The 23,154-nt window shown below is 41.1% G+C and overlaps 1 protein-coding gene across 2 annotated transcripts in view; it reads right to left on the minus strand.

Moving 5' to 3' along the window:
* The window catches only part of LOC135743993 (butyrophilin subfamily 1 member A1-like), an 88,485-nt gene that overhangs the window by 61,668 nt on the left and 3,663 nt on the right, over nt 1-23,154 (minus strand). For both annotated transcript variants that reach the window (XM_065261916.1, XM_065261914.1), the window contains exons 3-4: nt 14,427-14,792; nt 10,710-11,009 (exon numbers count right to left, since the gene is read on the minus strand). In XM_065261916.1, coding sequence (XP_065117988.1) covers nt 10,710-11,009; nt 14,427-14,792 — 666 coding nt within the window. The remainder of the gene's footprint in view (nt 1-10,709; nt 11,010-14,426; nt 14,793-23,154) is intronic.

Genomic DNA, 23,154 nt, shown 5'->3' on the forward strand with positions numbered 1-23,154 from the left:
GCACCAACAGAGCCAACAAACAGTTTGTAAGATTGTGTACAAAAAAGGTGATCTTTTTTCCAGCCCAACAACAGAGCCTTTAGCACACTGTGTTAGCGCAGATTGCGCCTACGGAGCAGGTATAGCCGTACAATTCAAAGCGAAGTACGGTACACAAAAGGTTGTAAGTCAAAATAAACACACAGGTGAATGTGCAGTCACTCAGGAGGACGACGGCAGACTGATTTTTCATTTAATAACCAAACACAACTGTACTGATTTACCAACATATGAGAATTTTACCAACAGCCTCAGATGCATGAAAGATTGGTGTGAGAAAAAAGAAATAACGAGTGTATCCGCTCCCCGGCTGGGGTGTGGTCTAGATAAATTAGATTTCCATAGGGTGGTGGAAATCCTGACAGAAGTGTTCAGGGACCTGAACATCACAATTACTGTTTATTCAATATAACTTGGGGAGTCACATACTGTAGAGACTCCTTCAGCTTTTACCTTTAATATCTTTTCTTCATTTTATATAGTCTTTAGAACGGGTGTTGAATTTTTGAAGGCTGAATTTTCAACTGTATAACGATTGTTTACTGTTGGTTTAATATTTTTCGAATTTAAGACTGTTTTTGAATATACCCAATAGGCATAAGTGTGCTTTTCCACAGAAATGAATTTGTATGGGAATTGGAAGGTTCTGTGGGCCCTAGGGTTTACAACAGTGATCATAGTCACACTGATACTCAATTTAAATGACGATAACCTTAGAACAACCAAAAGATCTGCGATAAAACAGGATGGGTGTCTGAAGGCCTATGGGGGAATTGAACTGACCTATATAAGAAATTCGACTACCGCATATACCTTCGACTTGTGTTCAGTGATTGATTGTGATGGACAAAATAGTGAATGGAAAGGATACGATGTGTACTTATGCATGGAGTACTACTTCAATAAGAAATGTGTAGAAGAGGGATATGTAATGGACCATGATATGTGTCCATCATGGGCGTATGTGAGAAAGTATACAGGAAATTGGAAGCCTAATGAAGAAAAATTAGGGGTAAATACTAATTTTTGGAAGGGCATAGGATTTCAGCGGGACTTTCACATATCCGAAAATCCCCTAACATTGTCTATCAATTGGGGAAAAATTAGACGAGGCCAAAAAAATGAAACAGTATATATAGGGGTGGGGGTAGATGTCACGGGGAAGGACCCAATGGGACTGATAAAAATAAATGTGATAGAACCAAGAACTCCGAAGGAAATTAGCGTTGAGATTATTGAGATGCCGCCCATAAAGGAAAAATCTAATATTATAGAGATAGATTACACCAAACTAAAACCGGAAGACATAATAGAAATGGCAACAGGGTATGGGGAAAATAACTTGTGGCTGGAATGGATCGTTTCCACGGCCAGAGAACAGAACTTGGAAGACTGCGTAGGCTGTGCTAGAGGCCGACCGGTATTATACACAGAACCAGCTCCACTATACCCGGAAGACCCATGGGGTTATAAATGTATGTTAGCATTAACAAAAGAAGCCTCCCCAGAAAATTGTACAACATTGTCCTCCGTCTTTCCACCAATAAATAATAAATCAAAAGCAGGACCCTTTAGGCCCCAAGCAGCCAATTATACATGCTTCGACTTCACAAGAACTAATCCAAAAATCAATTTGGGAACAATTGACCAGGGGTGGTGTAACGTCACTCATCAAGATACTGGATCTATAATTGGGGAATGGGCCAGATCAGGAATATATTATTATTGTGGTGGACAGAGATTGGTTACTAAAATAGGACTAGCTTCTAAAGGGACGTGTGCTATGGTAAGACTGGGGGCCCCAATAGTATTAATAGGAGAAATAACTGTGAAATTACAGCATCAAGATCATGCCATCACCACCAAAAGACGGAGACATGTGTTAACTAAAAGAGCAGTAGGAAAAAACCTCGACCTATCTTTGAACAGTCCCACCTACATAGATGCTATAGGTGTACCAAGAGGTGTCCCTAATGAATATAAGTTGGCAGACCAAATAGCTGGAGGATTTGAAAATATTCCAATAATATCGGCACTTTTCCCTGTAACCCCTAATAAAAACATAGATAGGATTAACTATGTACATTATAATGTCATGAGACTAGCCAATATGACTAGGGATGCAGTTGATGGCCTGGCAGAGCAATTAGCGCCTACTTCCCTTATGGCGGTACAAAATAGGATGGCTCTAGATATGTTATTAGCGGAAAAGAATGGAGTTTGTCACATGTTTGCCGATTTTTGTTGTACGTACGTCCCTAATAATACCGCGCCTGACGGGTCGGTGGCCAGGGCGCTGGAAGGACTAAAAACTCTGTCCATAGAAATGAAGGAACACTCGGGTGTCGACAGCCCCATTTCTGATTGGTTAGACAAAACCTTAGGTAAATGGAAAGCAATAGTAACATCTATAGTGGTCTCAATCGGAGTATTTGTGGCTATATTGGTCACCTGTGGATGCTGCTGTATCCCATGTCTCAGATCCCTGTGCAACAGGTTGATAGTGTCTGCCATTGAGAAGAAAGAGAATAGTCCACCCCCGTATAGTATGCCCCTATTAGGCCTACAGAACCTGTGTGAGGAGGAAGAAGAAAATGTGTGACCTCTTTCAGAGGTCAAGAGAGGGAATTGTGGGATTTTGATGTTCTTTTGTTAATCATTATAGTATGTTATGGTTCATTAGTGCCATTATGTTCTTTCTGATAAAATGTATGAGAAAATGTCTGTGTGCAAGTTGAAAATAGCAAAGAGGAAGTTACTAGGCTGTGAGAGCAAAGCTACAAGCTTTGTGGTTTCCTATTGAATTTTGAGATCTACAGAATGTGCAAACAGTATTGAAAACAGACTCTGGGAGAGAGAAAACACACAGACAAAGCATGCTGTTATTAATTGAAGTTTGAATCTTGCTTAAAAATATAACATTGCCTATATTAACCATTTTAATGGCATTTATCATTTACAGGCTTTAATCACCCCTATACAATAACATGATTTTAGAAAGTACGTTTTAAGTGTAATATGTTTTATGTTGACCCCAGTGAAGTCTGCCTAGCAACAAGATGATGTGACTTACAGGGGACAGAATGTTCTAGAACCGAACATTCTGTACGTATATATGTGTATGTGTCATTTCCTCACAGGCTGTAGCAGTGATATGGTAATGGAGTCAGATGAACGAGGATAGCCAATGGGGAAAGTAAAAATCTGAAGAGAGTTCGACGTCACATATCATATAAATACTCATGTTATTTCCTGGAGCTGGGAGTCTGTTGTTGGCCTACTGTGAAGCCTTAAGACTACCAGCATGCTGTAACTTTTTCATATCTGATCAATAAATATTCAATTTAGATATTTGTGTCTTTCCTCTAATTGTGAACATGCATGGACGCCTTAAAGTCCAACAGGAGTCATGCGAGCTAGGGGAGTGGCTTAGCTAGAGTGGCTGGGCTAGACCCAACGTGAGAGGGATCTGGTGCCTCTAGTGGCTACCGAGGGGAGAAAAATGCATCTCTTTTACATTAACACCTGTTGACTATTTAAGACAACCCAGGGTGGAACACAGAGACAAGGCGCTTCCCTGAGCACGCAGCCAAGAGTGCCGGGCCTTCTGCCCTCCCCACCTCGACCGCTCAACAGTCACGCCCTTCACACCGCCAGGCCGCACTCAAAGGTGTCACCCACCAACTGGCACTGCCGCTAGGGCTTTGTGTGTCAGCTGGCACGGTTAGCGATTGGAGTGCCCGGTGGCAGAGGTCACACTGTGTCTTGCTGCCTAAGGTGCTAAAGGAGGGAGCTACCGCAGCACCCCGACTGTACACACTCGAGTCAGTTCCGCGGGACCGGTCTCTTGTAGAACTCACCGCTGGCGAAGTCCTGATTCATCTATCAAGTGTTAGCTTTAAAGAGATGCACAGGGGCTTATCCTATTGCACCAGTTAAAACATAAATGAATTCACTGAGAATGGGACTTATGGGGCTGAATTCTATTCACAGTAAAGAATTGATTCAATTAAAATTTAAAATAAATCAAACTGCATGAAATTTTAATTTAAACTTAATTAAAATACAATCTCTACAATAGAAAAGAGAACAGGAAAGTAAGGGGCGAGAGAGAACAGCAAAAAAAAAAAAAATGAAATAAGATAAAAATAAAATAAATCAAAAATAAAAAAAATTAAATAAAGAAATTATAAATTAATAAAGCCACAGCAATATTAATTATTATTTATCATTTAAGACCATAATCTTCAATATGTAGGAAATAAAACTACAAAGTAGTAGAATAACCTAGTTATTGAAGTAAGGTCAAAATTCCAAGTTTGACTCCTGTCATACACTTCCCAAAAGAGTTTATGAGAGGGCCAAACGAACTTTCCCCACCAGATGGCGATATTTCGCCCAACAAACAAAGAAAGCGGAAGTCAGGCGTAAAGTAAAGGAGGAGAAGGAGACGTGTTAGACACTCAAGACTGACATCTAGTGTTAGAACTAGGTAGTACGCTTTAAACTGACAAAGATTCGCTTCTATTCAACAATTACATCGGCGGCCGCTCCGTTGCTAAGACGACGGATGTAATTTGCTCATGTTTGCGCTGCCTATTTTAATTTTGGCTTAGTTACCGGGACACGCAATAAACAAAGAGTCCAACGTGCTTTATCGTACGTTGTGACTATAAATACTTGATCAAGTTTTCATCTCCTTAAAAGAAATTGAAGTCTTACACTCGGTGCTTTCAATTTAAAAAATCCACGTACGTGAATAAAATGGAAAAATACAATAGACAGCTTCTCTAATTGCAAATCATTTCCTGGAGATTAAACAAAAAGGCCTTATCAGATGGGAGTACTCACTCGACCACCGCTTCGCTCTACATAAAGGAATTCTACTCTTTATTAGGCGGAATCAGACAGTAATGCAGCGTATCAAAGTGTTTTTAATACGGTTACCTTAAAGACTGCAGTTAGCTATACATAACAGGGGCGCGAGTCTGTTACGTCCTGAAAATGATACAGGAAATTACATTTTCATTCATACAAATAAAGAACGAAATCAGTTATGGCTGATAGTTCTTTTTCATTCACACAATGCAAAAACACATTTGATCTGTAACTGGTTTGCTCAGAAAATAATGTTTAAATCTGCCCGCGTTCTCCACCATTAATATGTAGCGATTCAGCGGGAGGAGGGGAATAAAGTTATTTGAAACACTATAAACCTCCGACTGTAATACTACGGGGATTCCCAAGGGAATCTTAGATTTTAGCTCAAAAGGGAATATTATGTATAACTAACTGTAATTAATTATACAAGTTTATCAGGTTTTACCTGGCGTAGCAGAATTAATAATAACAATTAATTAATATGTTCGTCCACCGAAGACATATATCCATAATCGTATATTAACGTCTAAGAAATGTTAATTTCATGGCCTTTTAAAATTAACCTTCTTACTGATATACAGTGCTACTCGCAGCGTGTAGCTGGATCAAAAGGCAGAAATAGTGACTTTAATTTCGTGAGCATTGGACACAGAAACAATTCAATTGTGAAAATGCAAAACCGGTTTATTAACTACAAAACGAAGTACACACAACGACTAACTAAACATACACATATACAATAACATAAAACATAGATGAGAAAGAAAAGACTGAAAAGCTAGAGAGAGAGTAAAAGATTGGCAAAAACACTATTGCTTAACATCTGCACAAACCATCGGAAAATCTCTAAGGATCGCCTTAATTTTCATAAGGGGTAAAGCTTAAACATCAGCGAGTAGAACAAGGTTAATACTTGCATTTGGCTCTTTATGATGTAGTACGACGTGTCTGGTGCGCGCGGGTGCGAGCAGAGAGAGAGAGAGAGAGATAATCCAGGTGTGCTCGTAAGTCCGTTTGGTTGTTCCGTATGGCGGAGTGTTCCGCGTAAATTGTCCGAACTCGAAGTGCAAAGTGCAAGCCAGGAAATTACTGTCCCGAAGAGTAGGACAGGGCTCAGAGAAAAGATGATGAATCCGAGGGACTCTGGGTGAGTCTCAGCGAGTTTCCAAACTGCGCTGACGGGTTACCTGAGTAACCGAGCGACTGAGCGCTCCTGGGTGATTGAGCGATTGAGCAACTGAGCAACGATGGCTTGGACGATAGGCCGTTTTGACCTTTCACGCGCCCAGCCCATTTTAGGTGAAATGACCAATGTGCGAAGTGTTCGATCGCGCGGGAAACAAGCCTTTGTTCTTTCAGACATCACATTTGCGTAAATGCCAAATGATAAAAGTTTGTTTCCATAACTCTTCAAATCGATATTAAATGACATTGATGCGGCTTATGGTAATATGATACATAGAAATGATTAGGAAATAAAGAGTGGATTAATTTGATACTAGACAAGACATGGGTTTAAGATCACGTTGAATAATAATTTCATACCTAAGATATGAACCATGCTACAGTGAACAAAATCTAACTAGAGTGTTAACACACAGTTACATCACACATACACGATCATGCAGTAAAGAGATATAAAATATATACACATTTAAACAGCTCATTGTGATCTTTAAATGTGGTTTCATCAGAGACATATAGTCCGTGCCCCCCCTGCTGTGTCTCTGGCGACTGTGGACTCTGGTGGAATTCCTTTGAACTTCCTTTGAAGACGGCATTTGTTTTAATTGTCGCCCACTTTACAGCCTTGATAGGTGATAGAGGAGACAGGGTTATCTAATTATCACAATTTTAGGGCTGTTGAAATCCAGATGCCAAATGGCCCCCATCTGACTCCGAGCCATTTGCTACATAACAATGCCTTTTGGTTTAACTGGCCAGGAACACCAAACACAATGGCATTAAATAATAGAGGAACGGGCAGGCTGGTGTAGGACATGAACAGATAATGATCTGATTAACTCAGACACCAAACTTCAATCATGCTCTCATGAAAAACTCGACAGAAGATCCTCACAGGGCTGACAGAATCATGTCTGTCTGTTATAATATAACCAGTACTGTATCCTTTAATACTCAGTAATAGTCTACAGTGGCTTTGCAATGATGAAATGCATTCATATAATTGATTAAATTTGTCCTCTAAGGCACCGTGTGAAATCCATTTAAGCTGAGGGCAGGATCGAAAAAAAAATTCCCCTTATGAGGGCCAAACATTATCATGCTGGCATTACTAAAATACAACAAGTCTAGGCCACAAACTGCTCATAAGTAAAGAATTGAATTTACTTAATTGAATAAGTCCTCTTTAAATGAACATGAACACTGTAATAAATAAAAACATTAACTTTTCTTTGCAAATATAAATTTTGAACACTAATGAGTACAGTCATTTAGCTAAAGCAAGAGCAAAATTTAGATTTTGACATTGGTGGGGATGTAAATAATGTTATTATCTTACAGTTTTTTTCGATTGCTAAACGCCAGTGGGCACAACTGGAGTCACATGTGCAAAACTCTAACTACAGTCTGCACAGCAGCAGTTCATGTGGACCAAACTTTAGTTCGTTTTTCATTGCTTGAACACAGTTTTCAAAACTTTACACACTTATTCCATGACTTTAACCACAACCTGCACAACACTGTGGATTTACAGCACTTTGTTCAAATGCTAACACACTGCTGTCCAAACTGTGAATCACACATTCAAAACACAATTGATTTCAGCCTTGTGCCTTTCAAACACTGCTGATTGCAATTTCATATAAATATAAATTCCAATTTCATATATATATTTCATTTATATATAATATTACCTTTCATGTACTTTAAGTTTCTACCTTTTTTCTCATTACTGTAATTCCGTAAATTACTACAGACAACTGAAGCAAACTGCTAATTTTCATTTACCCTAAAAAATTATGATGTTCTAAAAAAAATATTGTGATAAATCAATAAATAAATCATTCTTTAAAGAAAACATTACTTGGTGTGACATCACTGAAATTGTTAAAACTGTAAAGATATAAAGTTAGTATTTTGTGTATTGGTGTTTGATGTTAGTGTTTTTCCTCTCAGTGTGTTGTGAGTGACAGTGTGTGTTATCTCAGTGAGGGTTGTGTTTAGTGTTTGGCTGCACGGAGCTGTTTTGAGCCATATGTTAAGAGTTGTGCTCAGGTGACTTTTGGTAGTGCAGACTGTAGTTAGAGTTTTGCACATGTCGCTGCAGTTGTGCCCACTGTCGTTTAGCAATCGAAAAAAACTGTAATCTTAGGTGTCATATTTATTAATGTTACAAACAACAAAAACAACAAAAATAGGCATATTTTATTTTTATTTTATTTTGTACTTTTTTGTGATGCCAGTGAACATTCTGACTGGGCAAATACAATACTGCACCATCAGATTTCCTCCCAATCTGCTCCAGCAGAAAAATTATAACACATTATGGGCCCTATTTTAACGATCTAAGCGCATTGTCTAAAGCGCACAGCGCAACGTCTAAATGGGCGTGTCCAAATCCACTTTTGCTAATTTAACGACGGGAAAAATGGTTTGTGCGCCGAGCGCATGGTCGAAAAGGGTAGGTCCTGTTGTAATGGGAGTATTTTGGGCGTAACGTGCAGTAAACCAATGAGAGACTCAGCTCTCTTCCCCTTTAAAGGCAAGTTGCGCTGGCGCTATCTCTTATCTCTGTTTAGATGACGGACTTTGTAAACTGAAAAACTAAGCGGAGGAAGAAGATCCCCAGTTTAAGATTAATGTTAAATAATTGTGTTGTTTTTCACTTGTATTGAAATTGTTATTTTTTTATTTAAAACTTTTAAAACCCGTTTTCGTTTAGTCATGGAAGTAAAAAAGCAGGCTTTTAATTGCTTTAAATGTATGGCTATCCAATATCATCAAAAAATAATTTACAAGTATGTAAGATAAGGTTTGTACTCTAAAAATACTTTATTTGTAACAAACAGGAGATAAAGAATTTACAAACGGCTCTCCTCACATTTCAGCACTTTAGACAGCGTTTTTTTAGCAAAGAGTTTTTTTAAGCATAACTTAAAAATGTTTCTCATCTCACCATATCCGCAGGTACAGAGTCATCATATACAATAAATCCGTTAGGTAGCATTAAAAAAACATTTAAAAACAGACGCATTTGTTCAAAGCAAAGCATTTATTTACTTACCAGGCTGCAGGTAAAGCAGCTCTTTGTGCCTTCTAACGTCTCATAATTAGTCCTCATTTATGTCCAAGAGACTCAATAATAATCTTTTACATTCAATCCTTTAATCTTTCATATTTAAAAGCATTTTTGTGCTGCTGCGCATTCATGTACTTTGTGATAAGCAAACCCGCGTTGTCCTCCCGTGTATAGGCGCATTTTACTAATGCGCTCTTTAAATAACATAAAACACATTGCGCCATTGACTTTAGACTTTAGAGCAGGTTTTTGTTGGTCAATGGCGTAGTCTATTTTAGTTGCCTCAAAATAGCAACGCGCCAACAATGCGCCTGAACACACCTCATTTTCAGACCAGAACGCCCATGGGCGCAAAAGGGTGCGCAAATGCATTTGCTATTTAAACAACGCGGCGCTAAACGTGAAACTTAGGGTGGAAACTAGCGAAAGACACTTGCGTCGCGCATTGCGCTGCATTGCGCCGGGTGTAAGATAGAGCCCTATATGTCAGCCATCTCAAACAAAAAATAATAATTACTAACTACTGTAGTTAGCAATTCTTTTATTGTTAGCTTTTATTTTATTGTGCTTTCTTTTTATTGTTTACTTTATTGTTTGTGCTTTCTTTAGTTAAACTACATGCAGACAGCATGTACCACAAACAGCGCTATTTTTAAAGAACGTGATATGAAAAGAGTTTTCATCTCATTTGGTGATTCTTAAATAAATTCATGTTAAATAAAATAAGTAAAAAACACATGAAACAGACGGACATAAAGATCTTCTGATTAATATTATTGTTGACATTCAGTATTCCCTGAATATTGGTTTATGTTCCTACCTCGTTTCCTATCCAAAGCAGGTTTTATGGCGACATGATTTCATTGTTATTTAAATATATTTACTAATTCATCAGTATTTTGGTCTTTTTTGGTAGTTCTATTTATAGTTTCATATTTATACCTGTGTGCATCACATTGTGATAATTAATGATAAACATACCACTCATCTGCTGACTTGACAGAAAAAACTTTCTTCCAGGAATGTCAGCTTGTCAAGTTCAACTGTTCATTTATTTTTTATAAATGTTCAAGATCGAATGGGCCTTAATGACATAACACTAAGTAACATTGGCTGATACAAACTCACACCTGAAATAAACACCCTGACTGTTTCTGGCTGACTGACCACGTTTTTGGTTAAAAAATAAATAAAAAAGAACAGTGATGCTGCTGTAACCATTTTAGTAATGCTGGAATCCTGTCAGTGCGCTGATGGACTAGAGCTGTCTCGTGCTAGACGTGGAAATCACATGTTTGGCGCGCAGTGCGTCCGCAGTGCTTGCTGGAAATTGTAGTGCAATGCTGCGCATTCTGAATTGAAGCAGGCCAAGATTAATTAAAAACTTATATCATTGCGCGGGCCAGATGAAAATGTGCCACAGGCCTGATTTGGCCCGCGGGCCTTGTGTTTGACACATGTGCTCTAAGGTTAAATGCAGTTTTTCAATACCATTCTAGTAAACTCTTCTTCTCTCTTCTCTAACCTGAAGATGACCTGATGGCCTGTATGTCAATCCCTCCTTTTCTCTCCTCTCCGCTGCTGAGCGACAGATGACAGAAGACCTGTTGAACATCAGATGAAGAGATGAGGGTCCAGCTCTGGACAGAGAACGTCCCATCTGTCGCACGTGTATGAGAAGTTCCTCCGGTAGAGAGATTCGTTCTGTCCGACTTCCACAGGACACTCGGCTTTGGAAACCAACCGCTGGATCTGCAGCTGACATTCAACTGTGTGTCATCATCGCTCACAGGCTTTGAAAAGAGAACCAGTGGGGATCCTACAGCTGGAAGATCACAGACAGATGTCAGATTTTTAGTAATCCAAATAGAAGTATATCATTTAACAAATCTGCCTTTTGCTTGTGAACAGACTTAAGTGGATCACTCAAAAAGTTCATGCAAAACCACAGTTAAGATCGATAGATTGGTAAACAGACAGCTAGTGGTCGACGACATTGTTTTTTGGGGGCCAATGCTGATATTGATAAAGCAGTGTTTTGTGTTTCCTTATTTGAAGTTCTGTATTTATGTCATATCTGTAGTTCTGTGTAGCTCTTTTGTTCATTGGTTCTTGTTAATTGTCTTCATAAATGTGTCTTATGAAGTGACACTAGGGGTCCCTATGAAAAATGCTGCAACGCTGAGCAAGTTATCACCTACGACAAAGATAAGCAAGCCTAGCGTGGCAGGGAACTTTGATAAAGTTAATAACCATCCAGCGCATAGGATCGTGAGAACCTGAATCTGAAACAATTTGCCATGTCAAAAAGGTTGCCAAGAATAAGGTTAGCTTCTCCGCAAGCCACCCGGTGAGGACATAAACCCAGATTCACCAATACGGGGGGAATTCATGGGGACAAGAATTGTGCAACTGAACAAGTGCACAAACCAGGTTTACAGACATCGCCCGGGTTAGTGGCTGATCACACCAAACACGTTTATGGCAGTTGCAGGCGTCTTTTTTGAAAGTGATCTATGGGCAGAGAGCGTATGTGTGCTGTTTATGCGCACCGAACGCCTTGGGGTTTTTGCCGCCAGCCGCAACACGCAGTTTTGAAGGAGCACTGTGAGCGGTAAAACGGCCCACATCATTTGCGTCTTTCCATTGTCCAATCGAATGTGGGGCCTTACGTTGTGATGACGGAGGTTTACAGGTTTACAGTTGTTTGGATCAACCAGACTCCACTCACTTACTGTCTCCTGCGTGTTTGTCCACCTCTCACCCTCAAACAAGGTTTTAACAGCAAAAGAGCGCTTGCGCTTCAATATTTGATTGACAAGACAGCTGACTCTGTGGTTACCTAGCAATTTAAAAAGCTGCGTCACTTCTTGCGTTCCAAAGCGTTCAAAACGTGTTTGGTGTGACTAGTACCTTAGGTGTTCGGAGCAGACAGAATTGGGTCATCATCAATAGGAAGGGCCTGGAGGTTCACTTCTCGAACCTCGAGCACATAACCGTTTCAAGGCACCTGTTGGCAGCAGAGAAAACTTGCAGATCCCCAACCCTCTTTATAGAGGTGAATGCGATCAGGAGGGCTGTCTTCCAAGAGAAGGCACTTAGCTCGACTGATTCTAGAGGCTCACAAGGGGCAAATTTCATTGGCCCTTTTTAGAGAGAATCAGAGCGATTGGTCTCCCAAGGTTAAACCCCTAAAGTCACTTCATCGACCCAATGTTGAGTAGGTCACAGAAGGGAAACAGATCATTAACACTTTAACTCCCCATTTAGTTATGCACATGTTTGTCATTAAATCTGTCTATAAACAAAAAGTAGGGAAAATGGTTGCATTATCAGTCAGAAGGATGAAAGTTTTATGAACTTCCATAATAAAACTAACCTGAATTCACCTAACTATATAGACACTGATCAGTTGTGATAAACTCCCCCAACCATCGGAATTTCTAAAAGTTTCGAAATAGTTATGACGTAATGAAGCCTTGTGTGCTAAAATCATGTGACTTAGCCAGTTGGAAACATGCTCCAAACCACAGATTTGAAACAATTTTACAAATATTGGCCAATATATCGACCACTGCAATATATCAGTCTATCACTACAGGTTAATGAAAACTACATCAAATATAAACGATTTCAAGAGATTAATATGGGTCAGAAATATCTGAAGGCTCGTATCTAAAACTATGCTTTTAATTCAAATATATTTAGGTGTATAAAATGTATTGTGCTATTCAGTGCCGCTGCTAGCCATTTTGGTGCCCTAAGCATAATTCCTTTTTAATGCCCCCCACCCCGACCCTGAGTTTGTTTTTGCCAGTTTAATTTTTTTATTACCAAACATATATCATAATAGCAAAAAGTACAATCTTTACAGCTTTAGCCAACACACATTACACATTTGAAAGTGCAAACTTTTATAAAATAGAAAAATAGAAAAAATTACCAAACTTAAATTATCAAAATAATCCAGACATGTTTTTCCCATGCACAATGTCACTTTAAATAAATTACATTAAATAAACATCAATAAGTAAACAAGAATACTCAATATTCTTAAATAAAACAATTATTCAGAGAACTAAGTGTCACAGTAATGTTTGCCTCATATCATATATAATGACGTTTTATATTTATATATATTTAACTGTCAGGAATTGTTAGCCTAGCATGTGCACTGACTGCTAACGTTAACTTTTACTGAGAAAGTATTAGCCACCATCACGTCAAAATAAACCACAAAATAAACTACTGCTCAATATTTAAAGAAACGTAGTAAAGAAAGTAACAGCTGCGTCAGTTATTTGTAAAATGCATATGCATAGGTAATGTTTTACAGTAATGTTTCTCAATTTAGCTTGCACTGAGATTATAAATTATAACAACATAGTTTGTCATCACAGCAAGTTCGAGGCGCATTACGATTAGCAGCAGCTGCAGCCCATGCGCATTTCCCTTATTTAGGAATGATTAAACATGATGGACTTACCTGCAAGTGATGCACGGGCATCATCCCGCAGTTTCTTCTTTTTTTATTTTTTCCGATCCTGACTCCTGCTGTGTTTTCGGGGCCATTTGCAAAAGTTGCCTACTTGTCCGTTTCTCAATCCGAAGGCTGCATCCTGCGCGAGGTCGCAGGCTGCATACGTCATCAAGCCTGGTTTATTTCAGTTAACTGAACATTACATTAGCAAGTCATAAGCATATTACAACAATTTAAGATTAACTAAGAATAATAGTCAACTTTATAATCGTTAATATTACCAAATAAGAACTTTTGATGACGTATGCTAGATATGTGACCTCTGCAGGCTGCAGCCTTCGGATTGAGCAACGGTCTCTGTCAAACTTAGTCAGGCGCCCGCGCGATCAACCGGCACGGACCATCAAAGGCTGGGGGCATACTTTCTAGACTAGAGCAATTAAATTATTTCGTTCCCCCTTTTTTTGTAACATATATACATGGATAAAAAGTGCCTAATAATATTTCTATAGGGTAATGAAATAATTTCAGCATTATAATTTTTTTTCATTAGGCTATTATTTTTGGTGCCCTCTCAGCACGTGGTGCCCCACGCACAGCGCGTGATGCGCGTTATGGGAGCGGCGGGGCTGGTGCTATTCAAACAAGTATGTGTATCAAGATAAATATTAGTGATACTGACTGTAAAGAAAACTGATTGTAATCGGTTTCTTGATAGGAAGATGTCAACGTCATTCATTCTGAGTTACACTCTGAACTCACCCGTGATGTTGAGCGTTACAGCTTGACTGTCGTATGATTTATCTCCACTCACATAACAGTGAAATACACCTGCATCACCAATCGTGAGATTCTCCAACCTCAGCGAGACGTCTCCATCCTTTAGTCCATTAGACTGAACAGACCGCAGGGTCAGAGAGCTTCGGTTCCTGTACCGTTCCTCCTGGGTCTCCTGGATCTTTCCATCATGATAGAGAAGAACAGGAAAGTAGAATTGTTCGGGCAGATACCAGCAAATCTCCAGAGCTTCAGTGTTTATTGGAGGAGAGGTCCAGCAGGGCAGAGTGACTGAAGATCCCAACTGACCCACAATCGGACCAGGAGAAACCTCAAGAATGAATGAGTCACCTGAAAACAACAGAGAGTATGAAAGAGATTGAAACTTTTATACAGTCAAAACAAAACACATCAGGACACCATGGGCCCTATCATACACCCAGCGCAATGCAGCGCAATGTGCGACGCAAGTTTTTTTTGCTAGTTTTATCCCGATGCAGTTGTCATTCACGTTCAGCTCCAAGTTGTTTAAATAGCAAATGCTTTTGCACCTTTTTTTGCGGCCATGGGCGTTCTTGCTTGAAAATAAGGTGGGTTCAGGTGCATTATTGACAGGTGCAACGTAAATAGACTACACCATTGACCAACTAAAACCTGATCTAACATCTATTCCTAAGTTATTGAACTCACTGATATGTTTTGCTACTCCACCAAAACTTTTGGATCAGTCCAACTCGCGACCAGAGGCAGAGGAGTTTGGAAGCGTCCACTTGTAAAGGGACGACAACGCACGCTTGCTTATTACACACATGGACGAGTAGCAGTTAAATATGAAAAATTAAAGGATTAAAAGATTATTATTGAGTCTCTTGAGCACATAATGAGGATGGATTACAGGACTTTAGAGGGCATGAAGCTGAGATCAGCTGGCAGTAAAGCTGCTTCACCTGTAGTCTGGTAAGCATATTTTTTGCTTTTAAAAATAAGTGTTAATATTACATTTATTTTGAATTTTTTTAATGCTGCCCCATGGATTTATTGTATATGTCGACTTTGTACCTCTAAATATGGTGAGATGAGAACCTTTTTACTTAATATTTTTCATAACCAATCAGGTGGAACCATTAGACAAGCCCACATAGGGCCCACATTTAAAGGCCATATTGTGCCCACATGGGCCCCACCTTGTTTACAGTTGTGCAATCGGTGCATCTCTAATTTATCAACTGTTCAATTCAATTTTATTTATGTAGTGCTTTTCGCAATTGTTAATTGTTTCAAAGCAGCTTTACATTAATAGATGTAGGTAAAGCATAGAAAAGCGAGCATAATAATGTAAAGTATACAGTAAGGTATTACAGTTTTTTTCAGTCGCTAACAAGCATTTGTCCAATCAGTTGTCACATTTTCTCTAAACACAATTACCACAGCATCGGTATACGAGCCTATGGGAAGCTCAAGGGTTCGGATAAAATACTTGTGGAGATAGTGTTTAGGGTTTCCGGTTAGAGAAACGAAAGGCAAGAGAGATGTCCTAATTGAAGAGCTTTAATTTGATGAATACTGCATGCATGAACATTTGCTGGTACTTATTTGTGTGGTTTTTGTATCAATCACTCACAAGAACAGGCATGCAGCAGTCCAGATTGTGCACTGAGAACAACTCTGTCTCTCCACTAAACTGTGCACTCAGGACAAGTCCAGGCATGTATGGACTTGCCTAATAGTATAAAACCTTAAATATTAGTTCACCTCAAGGTGGCGTTGCTGGGCTTTTGTACATAGCCGCCCCCAAATGTCATGTGGGACATTTGATCTTGGGAGAAAGCCCTCACTAAATGGGAAGACCACTGTTGTCATTGTCAATGAGTTTAGGTAGCGGTATTAGCCTTGCCACAGGTCTTACATATTTCCGATTTTTAACCTGAACTTCAACTGTCCTTATTAGACCATCAGGTCCAGGAAAGGTACGGGTCACCTTGCCGACCGGCCAGAGAGCTCGAGGAAGTTGTGGGTCAACGATAAGCACTATGTGGTCAATCCCAAGTTTGCTGTTGTCTTTGAACCATTTTTGTCTTCCCTGTAGATTTGGTAGATAGTAATGAATAAATCTAGCCCAGAAGTGATCTGCAAGTATTTGGCTATGTCTCCACCTCCTGGTGCCTAAAAGATTGCTGGAATCATACATTACTTGTGGTAGAGAGGAGTCATGGCGACCCATGAGAAGGATGCTGGGTGTGATGGGATCTGAGTCAGCGATATCTGATGATACATATCCTAAAGGCTTGGCATTCATGATGCCCTCCACCTCGATGAGAACAGTGCGTAGTACTGTTTCTGGGACGGTACATTCCTTCAGGATCACTTTCAGAGCTTGTTTCACAGATTTTACTTCCCTTTCCCAAATACCACCGAAATGTGGAGCACTGGGAGGATTAAATTTAAAGGCAATTTTCTGTTCAGCTAATTGCTCTTTGAATTGAGGTGCCATTGCTTCATAAGCTTCCTTCAGTTCTCTGTTTCCTCCCACAAAATTGGTGCCATTATCCGAGAAGAGTTCCAATGGCTTTCCTCTTCTGGCTATAAATCTCCAAAGAGACATCAAGAAGGCATCCGTGTCAAGACTCTAAAGTAGATCCAGATGGAGGCATCGGGTGGTCATACATTTAAACAGTATTCCCCATCTCTTTTCAGTTCGTCGTCCTATCTTCACGGTAAATGGGCCAAAGCAGTCCATTCCAGTGGAGTAAAAAGGCGGTTTGTAGAGCCTTAGACGAGCTGGTGGGAGATCTGCCATTTTAGGAATGTTGGGTTGTGCACGCCACTTTTGGCAGTCTATGCAAGTGAACTGATGTTTCTTAATGGCTGCTCTTCCTTTCAAGATCCAGAAATGACGTCTGAGCTCTGCAAGAACCCTTTCTGTTCCTGGGTGAAGGAGCTTGTTATCATATTCCTTAATAAGGAGTTTAGTCAATTGGTGTTGGGGATCCAGAACAATGGGATGTAGGGCATCTATCTCCATATTGTCAGCATGGCGTAGTCTCCCTCCAACTCTGATTAGCCCAACATCTTTGTCATATTCAGGTGATAAGGACATTAGCCTGCTGTTTGATGGTAAGGGTCGATTGGATGAGAGAGCCTTAACCTCTTCTGGGAATGATTCTCTTTGAGCTTGTTGGAGAAGGTGTCTCTCTCCAGCAGTATATTGTTCAGCTTCATCTACTTGTGGTGCAGGAGACTGGGCCGCCCCGTGCAGGTACGCCACTGTGGCTTTTAGCAGATCTTTCCAAGTGGTAAACTGATGAACATCTGGGAGGTGTGCATCAGAACTGGTGTCTAAGTGTAGGCACAGTGCTGATTTCTTTATTTCAGTATCTGGTTCAGGATCAGCAGTTGGCATTGTTGGCCAGAATGCTTCTGGTTGATACAGGAAGCTTGGTCCTTTAGTCCAGTGACATGACTGTGTCAACTCCTTCAGGGATTTACCACGGGTTATGTCATCCGCTGGGTTACTGCCAGAATCCACATACCTCCAGGAATGAACATTTGTGAGAGACTGAATTTCGGCCACTCTAGTTCCCACAAAGACTTTATATCTGCAGGAGTCAGACTGTAGCCAATAAAGAACAGTGGTGGAATCTGACCAAAGAAAGACATGTCTGATGGCTACTCTCAGTTCTGTTTCAAGGACCTTAGCTATTTGTGCTCCAGTAAGTGCCGCACTCAGTTCAAGTCGTGGCATTGAGAGTTGTTTCTTTGGTGCTACACGTGAGCGGGCCAACACAAATGATACGTGCACATGACCGTCTTTGCCTTCTGTGCGCATGTACGATACGGAGCCGTAGGCTCTTTCAGATGCATCGCAGAAAATGTGCAAGTCTCTGGTAAATGTGTCATCATACACTTGAAATGGTGTGTAAAATCTGGGAAGCTCTTGCTTCTCTAACTCAGGTAGTTCTTGTACCCAGCTTTGCCATCTGTTGCGTAGGCTATCAGCTTCAATGAGATCATCCCATCCAACATGATGCTTCCATAGATCCTCAATAAGTATCTTGGCTTGGGTGGTGAATGGAATTAGGTATCCGAGAGGGTCGTACTGTGATGCCAGTACTTTATAGATATTTCTCAAGGTTGGTTGTAGATGTTCTACTTGACGAGGTCTGTATCCAAGAGAATCAGTCAGACAGTTCCATCGTAATCCAAGTGTGCCCTCCAAGAGGTCCTGACTCTTTTGGGATAGCCATAGTTCACTGCTCGGTGATCTTGCTTCTGATGGAAGTTGCTCAATGACCTCTGGTTTGTTGCTGGCCCATTGGCGTAGATCAAACCCTCCAGAAAGCAGCAATTGTCGCAAGCCATCTACAAGAGCTCTCGCTTTTGCTGTTGATTCCAGGCTTTGAAGGCAATTGTCAACATAGAATGAATGTGTAACTGCCTCTACTAGCATGGGGTCAATTTCGCTGCTGTCATGGGCTATGCACTGTAGTGCATATATAGCACAACAAGGACTGCACGTTGTGCCGAAAGGTAGGACTTGCCACTCATAAATCTTTGGCTCCTCAGTCCTCTGCATGTTTCTCCAGATGAAGCGGAGAATACTCTTGTCATCTGGCAGCAGGCGAACTTGGTGAAACATTCCTTTCACATCTCCACTTACAGCTACGGTGTGTTGTCTGAATCGAAGCAGAACGCCAAGCAAAGATGGACCGAGTATGGGACCAGGGAGGAGAAGCTCATTTAGGGACTGACCCTGATACTGGAACGAACAGTTGAACACAATCCTGTTTTTATCATTGTGACTCACTATATGGTGTGGAATGTACCAGGATTCAGTAGATTCTTCTGCTTCCTTGGCAGAGATTTCAGCCACATAACCAGCTTGCTCCAGTTTTCTCATCTCAGTGCAGTAGGCTTCAGACAATTTTGGGTCTTTGGAGAGTCTCCGTTCAGTGCTACGAAGGCTTGCCAACACCATTTCTTTTGGTGCTTTAAGATTTGCAGCATTGGGTCGTCTAAGCAAAGGGGTTGCATATCGCGAAATGCCATCCACCTCAACCCGACTGGTGCGTGTCTGTAGTAGCGTAAGGGCATGCTGGTCCTGTTTAGAACGGGTGGCTGTTGTTTCGTTAATGTAGGGCAGGGTGTCAGTCTGCCAAAGGCGCTCAACATTCTTGAGTAGTTCACCATTCTGAGCATCCATAGAAATGTGCAAACATTGCTGATCGTAGGAAGCCGTTGGGCTGCACCCCACAGGGCCTTGTAGAGTCCATCCAAGTCTAGTTTGTACTGCTATGGGTGCATTAGAAGGTCCAATCCGTATGGGTTGGACTGGCACGAGAAGGTGAGGCATGTCAGACCCGATTAGTATTAAGGGTTGTGCATGCTCAATCTGTGGCAAGGGCAAGGACCTGAGGTGGGCGTATTTACGTTGGATAGCAGCAACTGGATAAGAATGTTCAGAAAGTCTGAGGTTCTCAGCGGTAAAGGCATGGTTATCTGGAACTTCCGTGATGGTCTGTTCAAAGGTGAAACAGAGAAGGAAACAGAGGCACCATTCAGCTGAATAACATCCTGACGAACTGTACGTAGTGTTATAGTTTCGGACTCTGTGGTGAGGTTTAGCTGTTCCACAGCCTGTGGCAGTACAATGGTACGTTCAGAGCCATCGTCTAATACGGCGTATGTCTCCATTGCTTTATCTTTGTTGTGAAGCAGAACCTTGAGTACCTTAAGCATCACCCTTGGAGATCGGTTTGGACGATCTAAGTATACATGGGATGTGGGAACATTGACCATAAGAACACTCCTTTGTGAATGTAGGGCTGCCTCATGGAGAATGGTCAGGTGCAACTCCTTACAGGTATTGCAGCTTCGCTTTAGAGTACAGTTGTCTGGCATATGCATCCGTCCACATTTCCAGCAGCGCTTTCCATCTGTTATCCACCTAAGTATTTGCTCAGTGTTTAGCAGTTTAAATGTAGAACAAGAGTTCAGGAAATGGTCCTTATTGTTGCAATATGGACAGTATGGTTGGAACTTGGGTGTCTTGACTCTTTTCTGTTCTTCAACAGGTGGGGTACTGTTAGTCGAGTAAAGAATAGAGGTTGATCTGTCCTTTGGTCGTAAAGGGGCACGTGGCTCTTTCTTTGTTGATCTGGATACCTCACTTTGATAAAGTGCTGCTGCTCTGTTTGAAATACGCTTAGCCTGAGACTTCAACTGCAGCCACGCAGCAAAATCAGGTAAAGTGTATGTACGGTCTGACCCTGTCTGAAGAATGTCATGGCTAAAACAGTACTCCACAAAACTGTCACGATACGACGGTGGCATTTTGCTCAAAAGCCGATCGACATGAGATCCACACCTTAACTCATAGCCATTTGGTCCCTCCAAAGTCCTGAGCATTCCAACTAATGAGTGTATGGACAATGCAAAGTCATCGAAGGCGTCAGCATCCCCAAACTTAACAGCTGGAGCATTCAGGATGGCGCCTAACTCACACTGGACTAATTGACGTGGTTGCCCATATTTATCTTGTAGTGCTTGTAATGCAGCGGTGTAGGGCCGTGGATCATGCATGTATGCCTTTGCAAGCTGGAGAGCACTGGGCAGCTTTAGGTGTCCTAAGTGAACTTGAAACTTGTATTGTTCACTTAGATGTTGCTGATTGTTCATTAGGTTGTCCAATGCCATTTTGAGCAGTGCAAAGTCACTTTCACGTCCAGTTTCGAATGTAGGTATGACAGGTTTTGGAACACCATAGGCCGAAGCAGCCAACATTTCTAGTCCAGGTTGCTGATTTTGAGGTAGAACAGGTTGAGTGAATGCTGTATGAGCATCTGGATAAGGTACTTGGTGCAGCCGAGGACGAACTGAAGATGCTACGGTTGCAGTGGTAACAGGAAGAGGTGTCTGCATTGAAACAGGTCTCGGATAAATTGGCGAAGGAACATCAACAGCTTCACTAGGCTCTGATGTGAACAAAGCTGTAGTAATAGGGGCCGATGACAATGTCACTACATTGGGTTGATGTGCTGCTATAGAAAAGTCTTGAGCACCTGAAGTGACTTCAGCAGCTGTGTCAGTGATCAGCACTGCATGTGGTGTAGGAGGAGGCATTGTTGATACCTGATAACCAGACATGACAGGGTTTGGCGTAGAATGAACCTGCCTTCCATGAGCAGTTGATATATAGAAATCACCTGTTGCCGCTGTCTGATGAGGTAAGCTAAAGTCAGGCAGTACCTCAGGTGAAGTACTTACAGCACCAGGCTGACTCACATCCTGAATATTCTGTTTAATTAATGAGGTGACAAGCTTTGCAATCTCTAAATCATCCTGTGCCTTCTTAAGACGGCGACGTGTTTCAATTTTTCTGGTTAGAGATTCTCTGGCTCTGAGTGCATCTCTGGCTTGGTCATCAAGTCTATGACATTCCTCATCTGCTGTAATATCTTCGGTGAGCTGACGTTGCAGTTCTTCCAACTCTAGAGTTTTTGATCTCTCCTCCAATATCGCTGCTTGGACGTCAGAGAGAGCATGTCTTGGAGATCTCCACGATGCACTGCGGCGAGATCTGGATGTTGTGTTTGAGACAGTTCCTGATGATCTGGATGCAGAGGAACGTCTTTGACGTCTCTGTGAAGAGGCATCAGCATTAGGTAGTGCAGAATGTCTCTGTGATGAGGCATCAGTGGGGGGTAGTGCTGATTGCAATTGAGTTGGAAGCTGGACTTCATAATCATCAAAGCAAGCTGGAAGACGTATCTCTCTTTGTGTGCGGGGTCGAACCGCAGGGTCTGCTGTGTTGGCAGTATCGGGATCCATCTCCACCGAAGTACATCCGGCTCGAAGGACCATATACGAGCCTATGGGAAGCTCAAGGGTTCGGATAAAATACTTGTGGAGATAGTGTTTAGGGTTTCCGGTTAGAGAAACGAAAGGCAAGAGAGATGTCCTAATTGAAGAGCTTTAATTTGATGAATACTGCATGCATGAACATTTGCTGGTACTTATTTGTGTGGTTTTTGTATCAATCACTCACAAGAACAGGCATGCAGCAGTCCAGATTGTGCACTGAGAACAACTCTGTCTCTCCACTAAACTGTGCACTCAGGACAAGTCCAGGCATGTATGGACTTGCCTAATAGTATAAAACCTTAAATATTAGTTCACCTCAAGGTGGCGTTGCTGGGCTTTTGTACAATCGGTCTTTTGTGGCCATACAATTCATTCATTTCATGTCGTTTTCACACAATATGCAGTCAGTAAACACATTTCCACAATGCTTACATTTTCCTAACAGACAAGCTATACCTCCCAACAAAATGATGGATTGTTTTTGTAGTATTTACAAATGTTAACACACAACTTCCCACAAGAGCAAAACAATATTCCAAAACATAGATACATATAAAAACCTTTATGTTGGGTAAATTGGGCCAACCACAGTTGATTCCAGTCTGGCTTAGGTTATTTTTTCTATTACATTGATACTTATACAGTAAAAGCAGGACTTTGAGGAGTGATGTTTTTGAAAACAGAAACAGACAAACACTGTAATGTCTGGACGAGGAAGAATAAAAGCAAGGGGCACATGGAGAAGAGCAGGCCCAGTGAGAGGTGCAGTGAGAGATGCAGGTGCAGTGAGAGGTGCAGGTGCAGTGAAAGATGCAGGTGCAGTGATAGATGCGGGAGCAGTGAGAGATGCAGT

Source organism: Paramisgurnus dabryanus, chromosome 2, assembly GCF_030506205.2.
Source record: "Paramisgurnus dabryanus chromosome 2, PD_genome_1.1, whole genome shotgun sequence".
NCBI classification, from domain to species: domain Eukaryota; kingdom Metazoa; phylum Chordata; class Actinopteri; order Cypriniformes; family Cobitidae; genus Paramisgurnus; species Paramisgurnus dabryanus.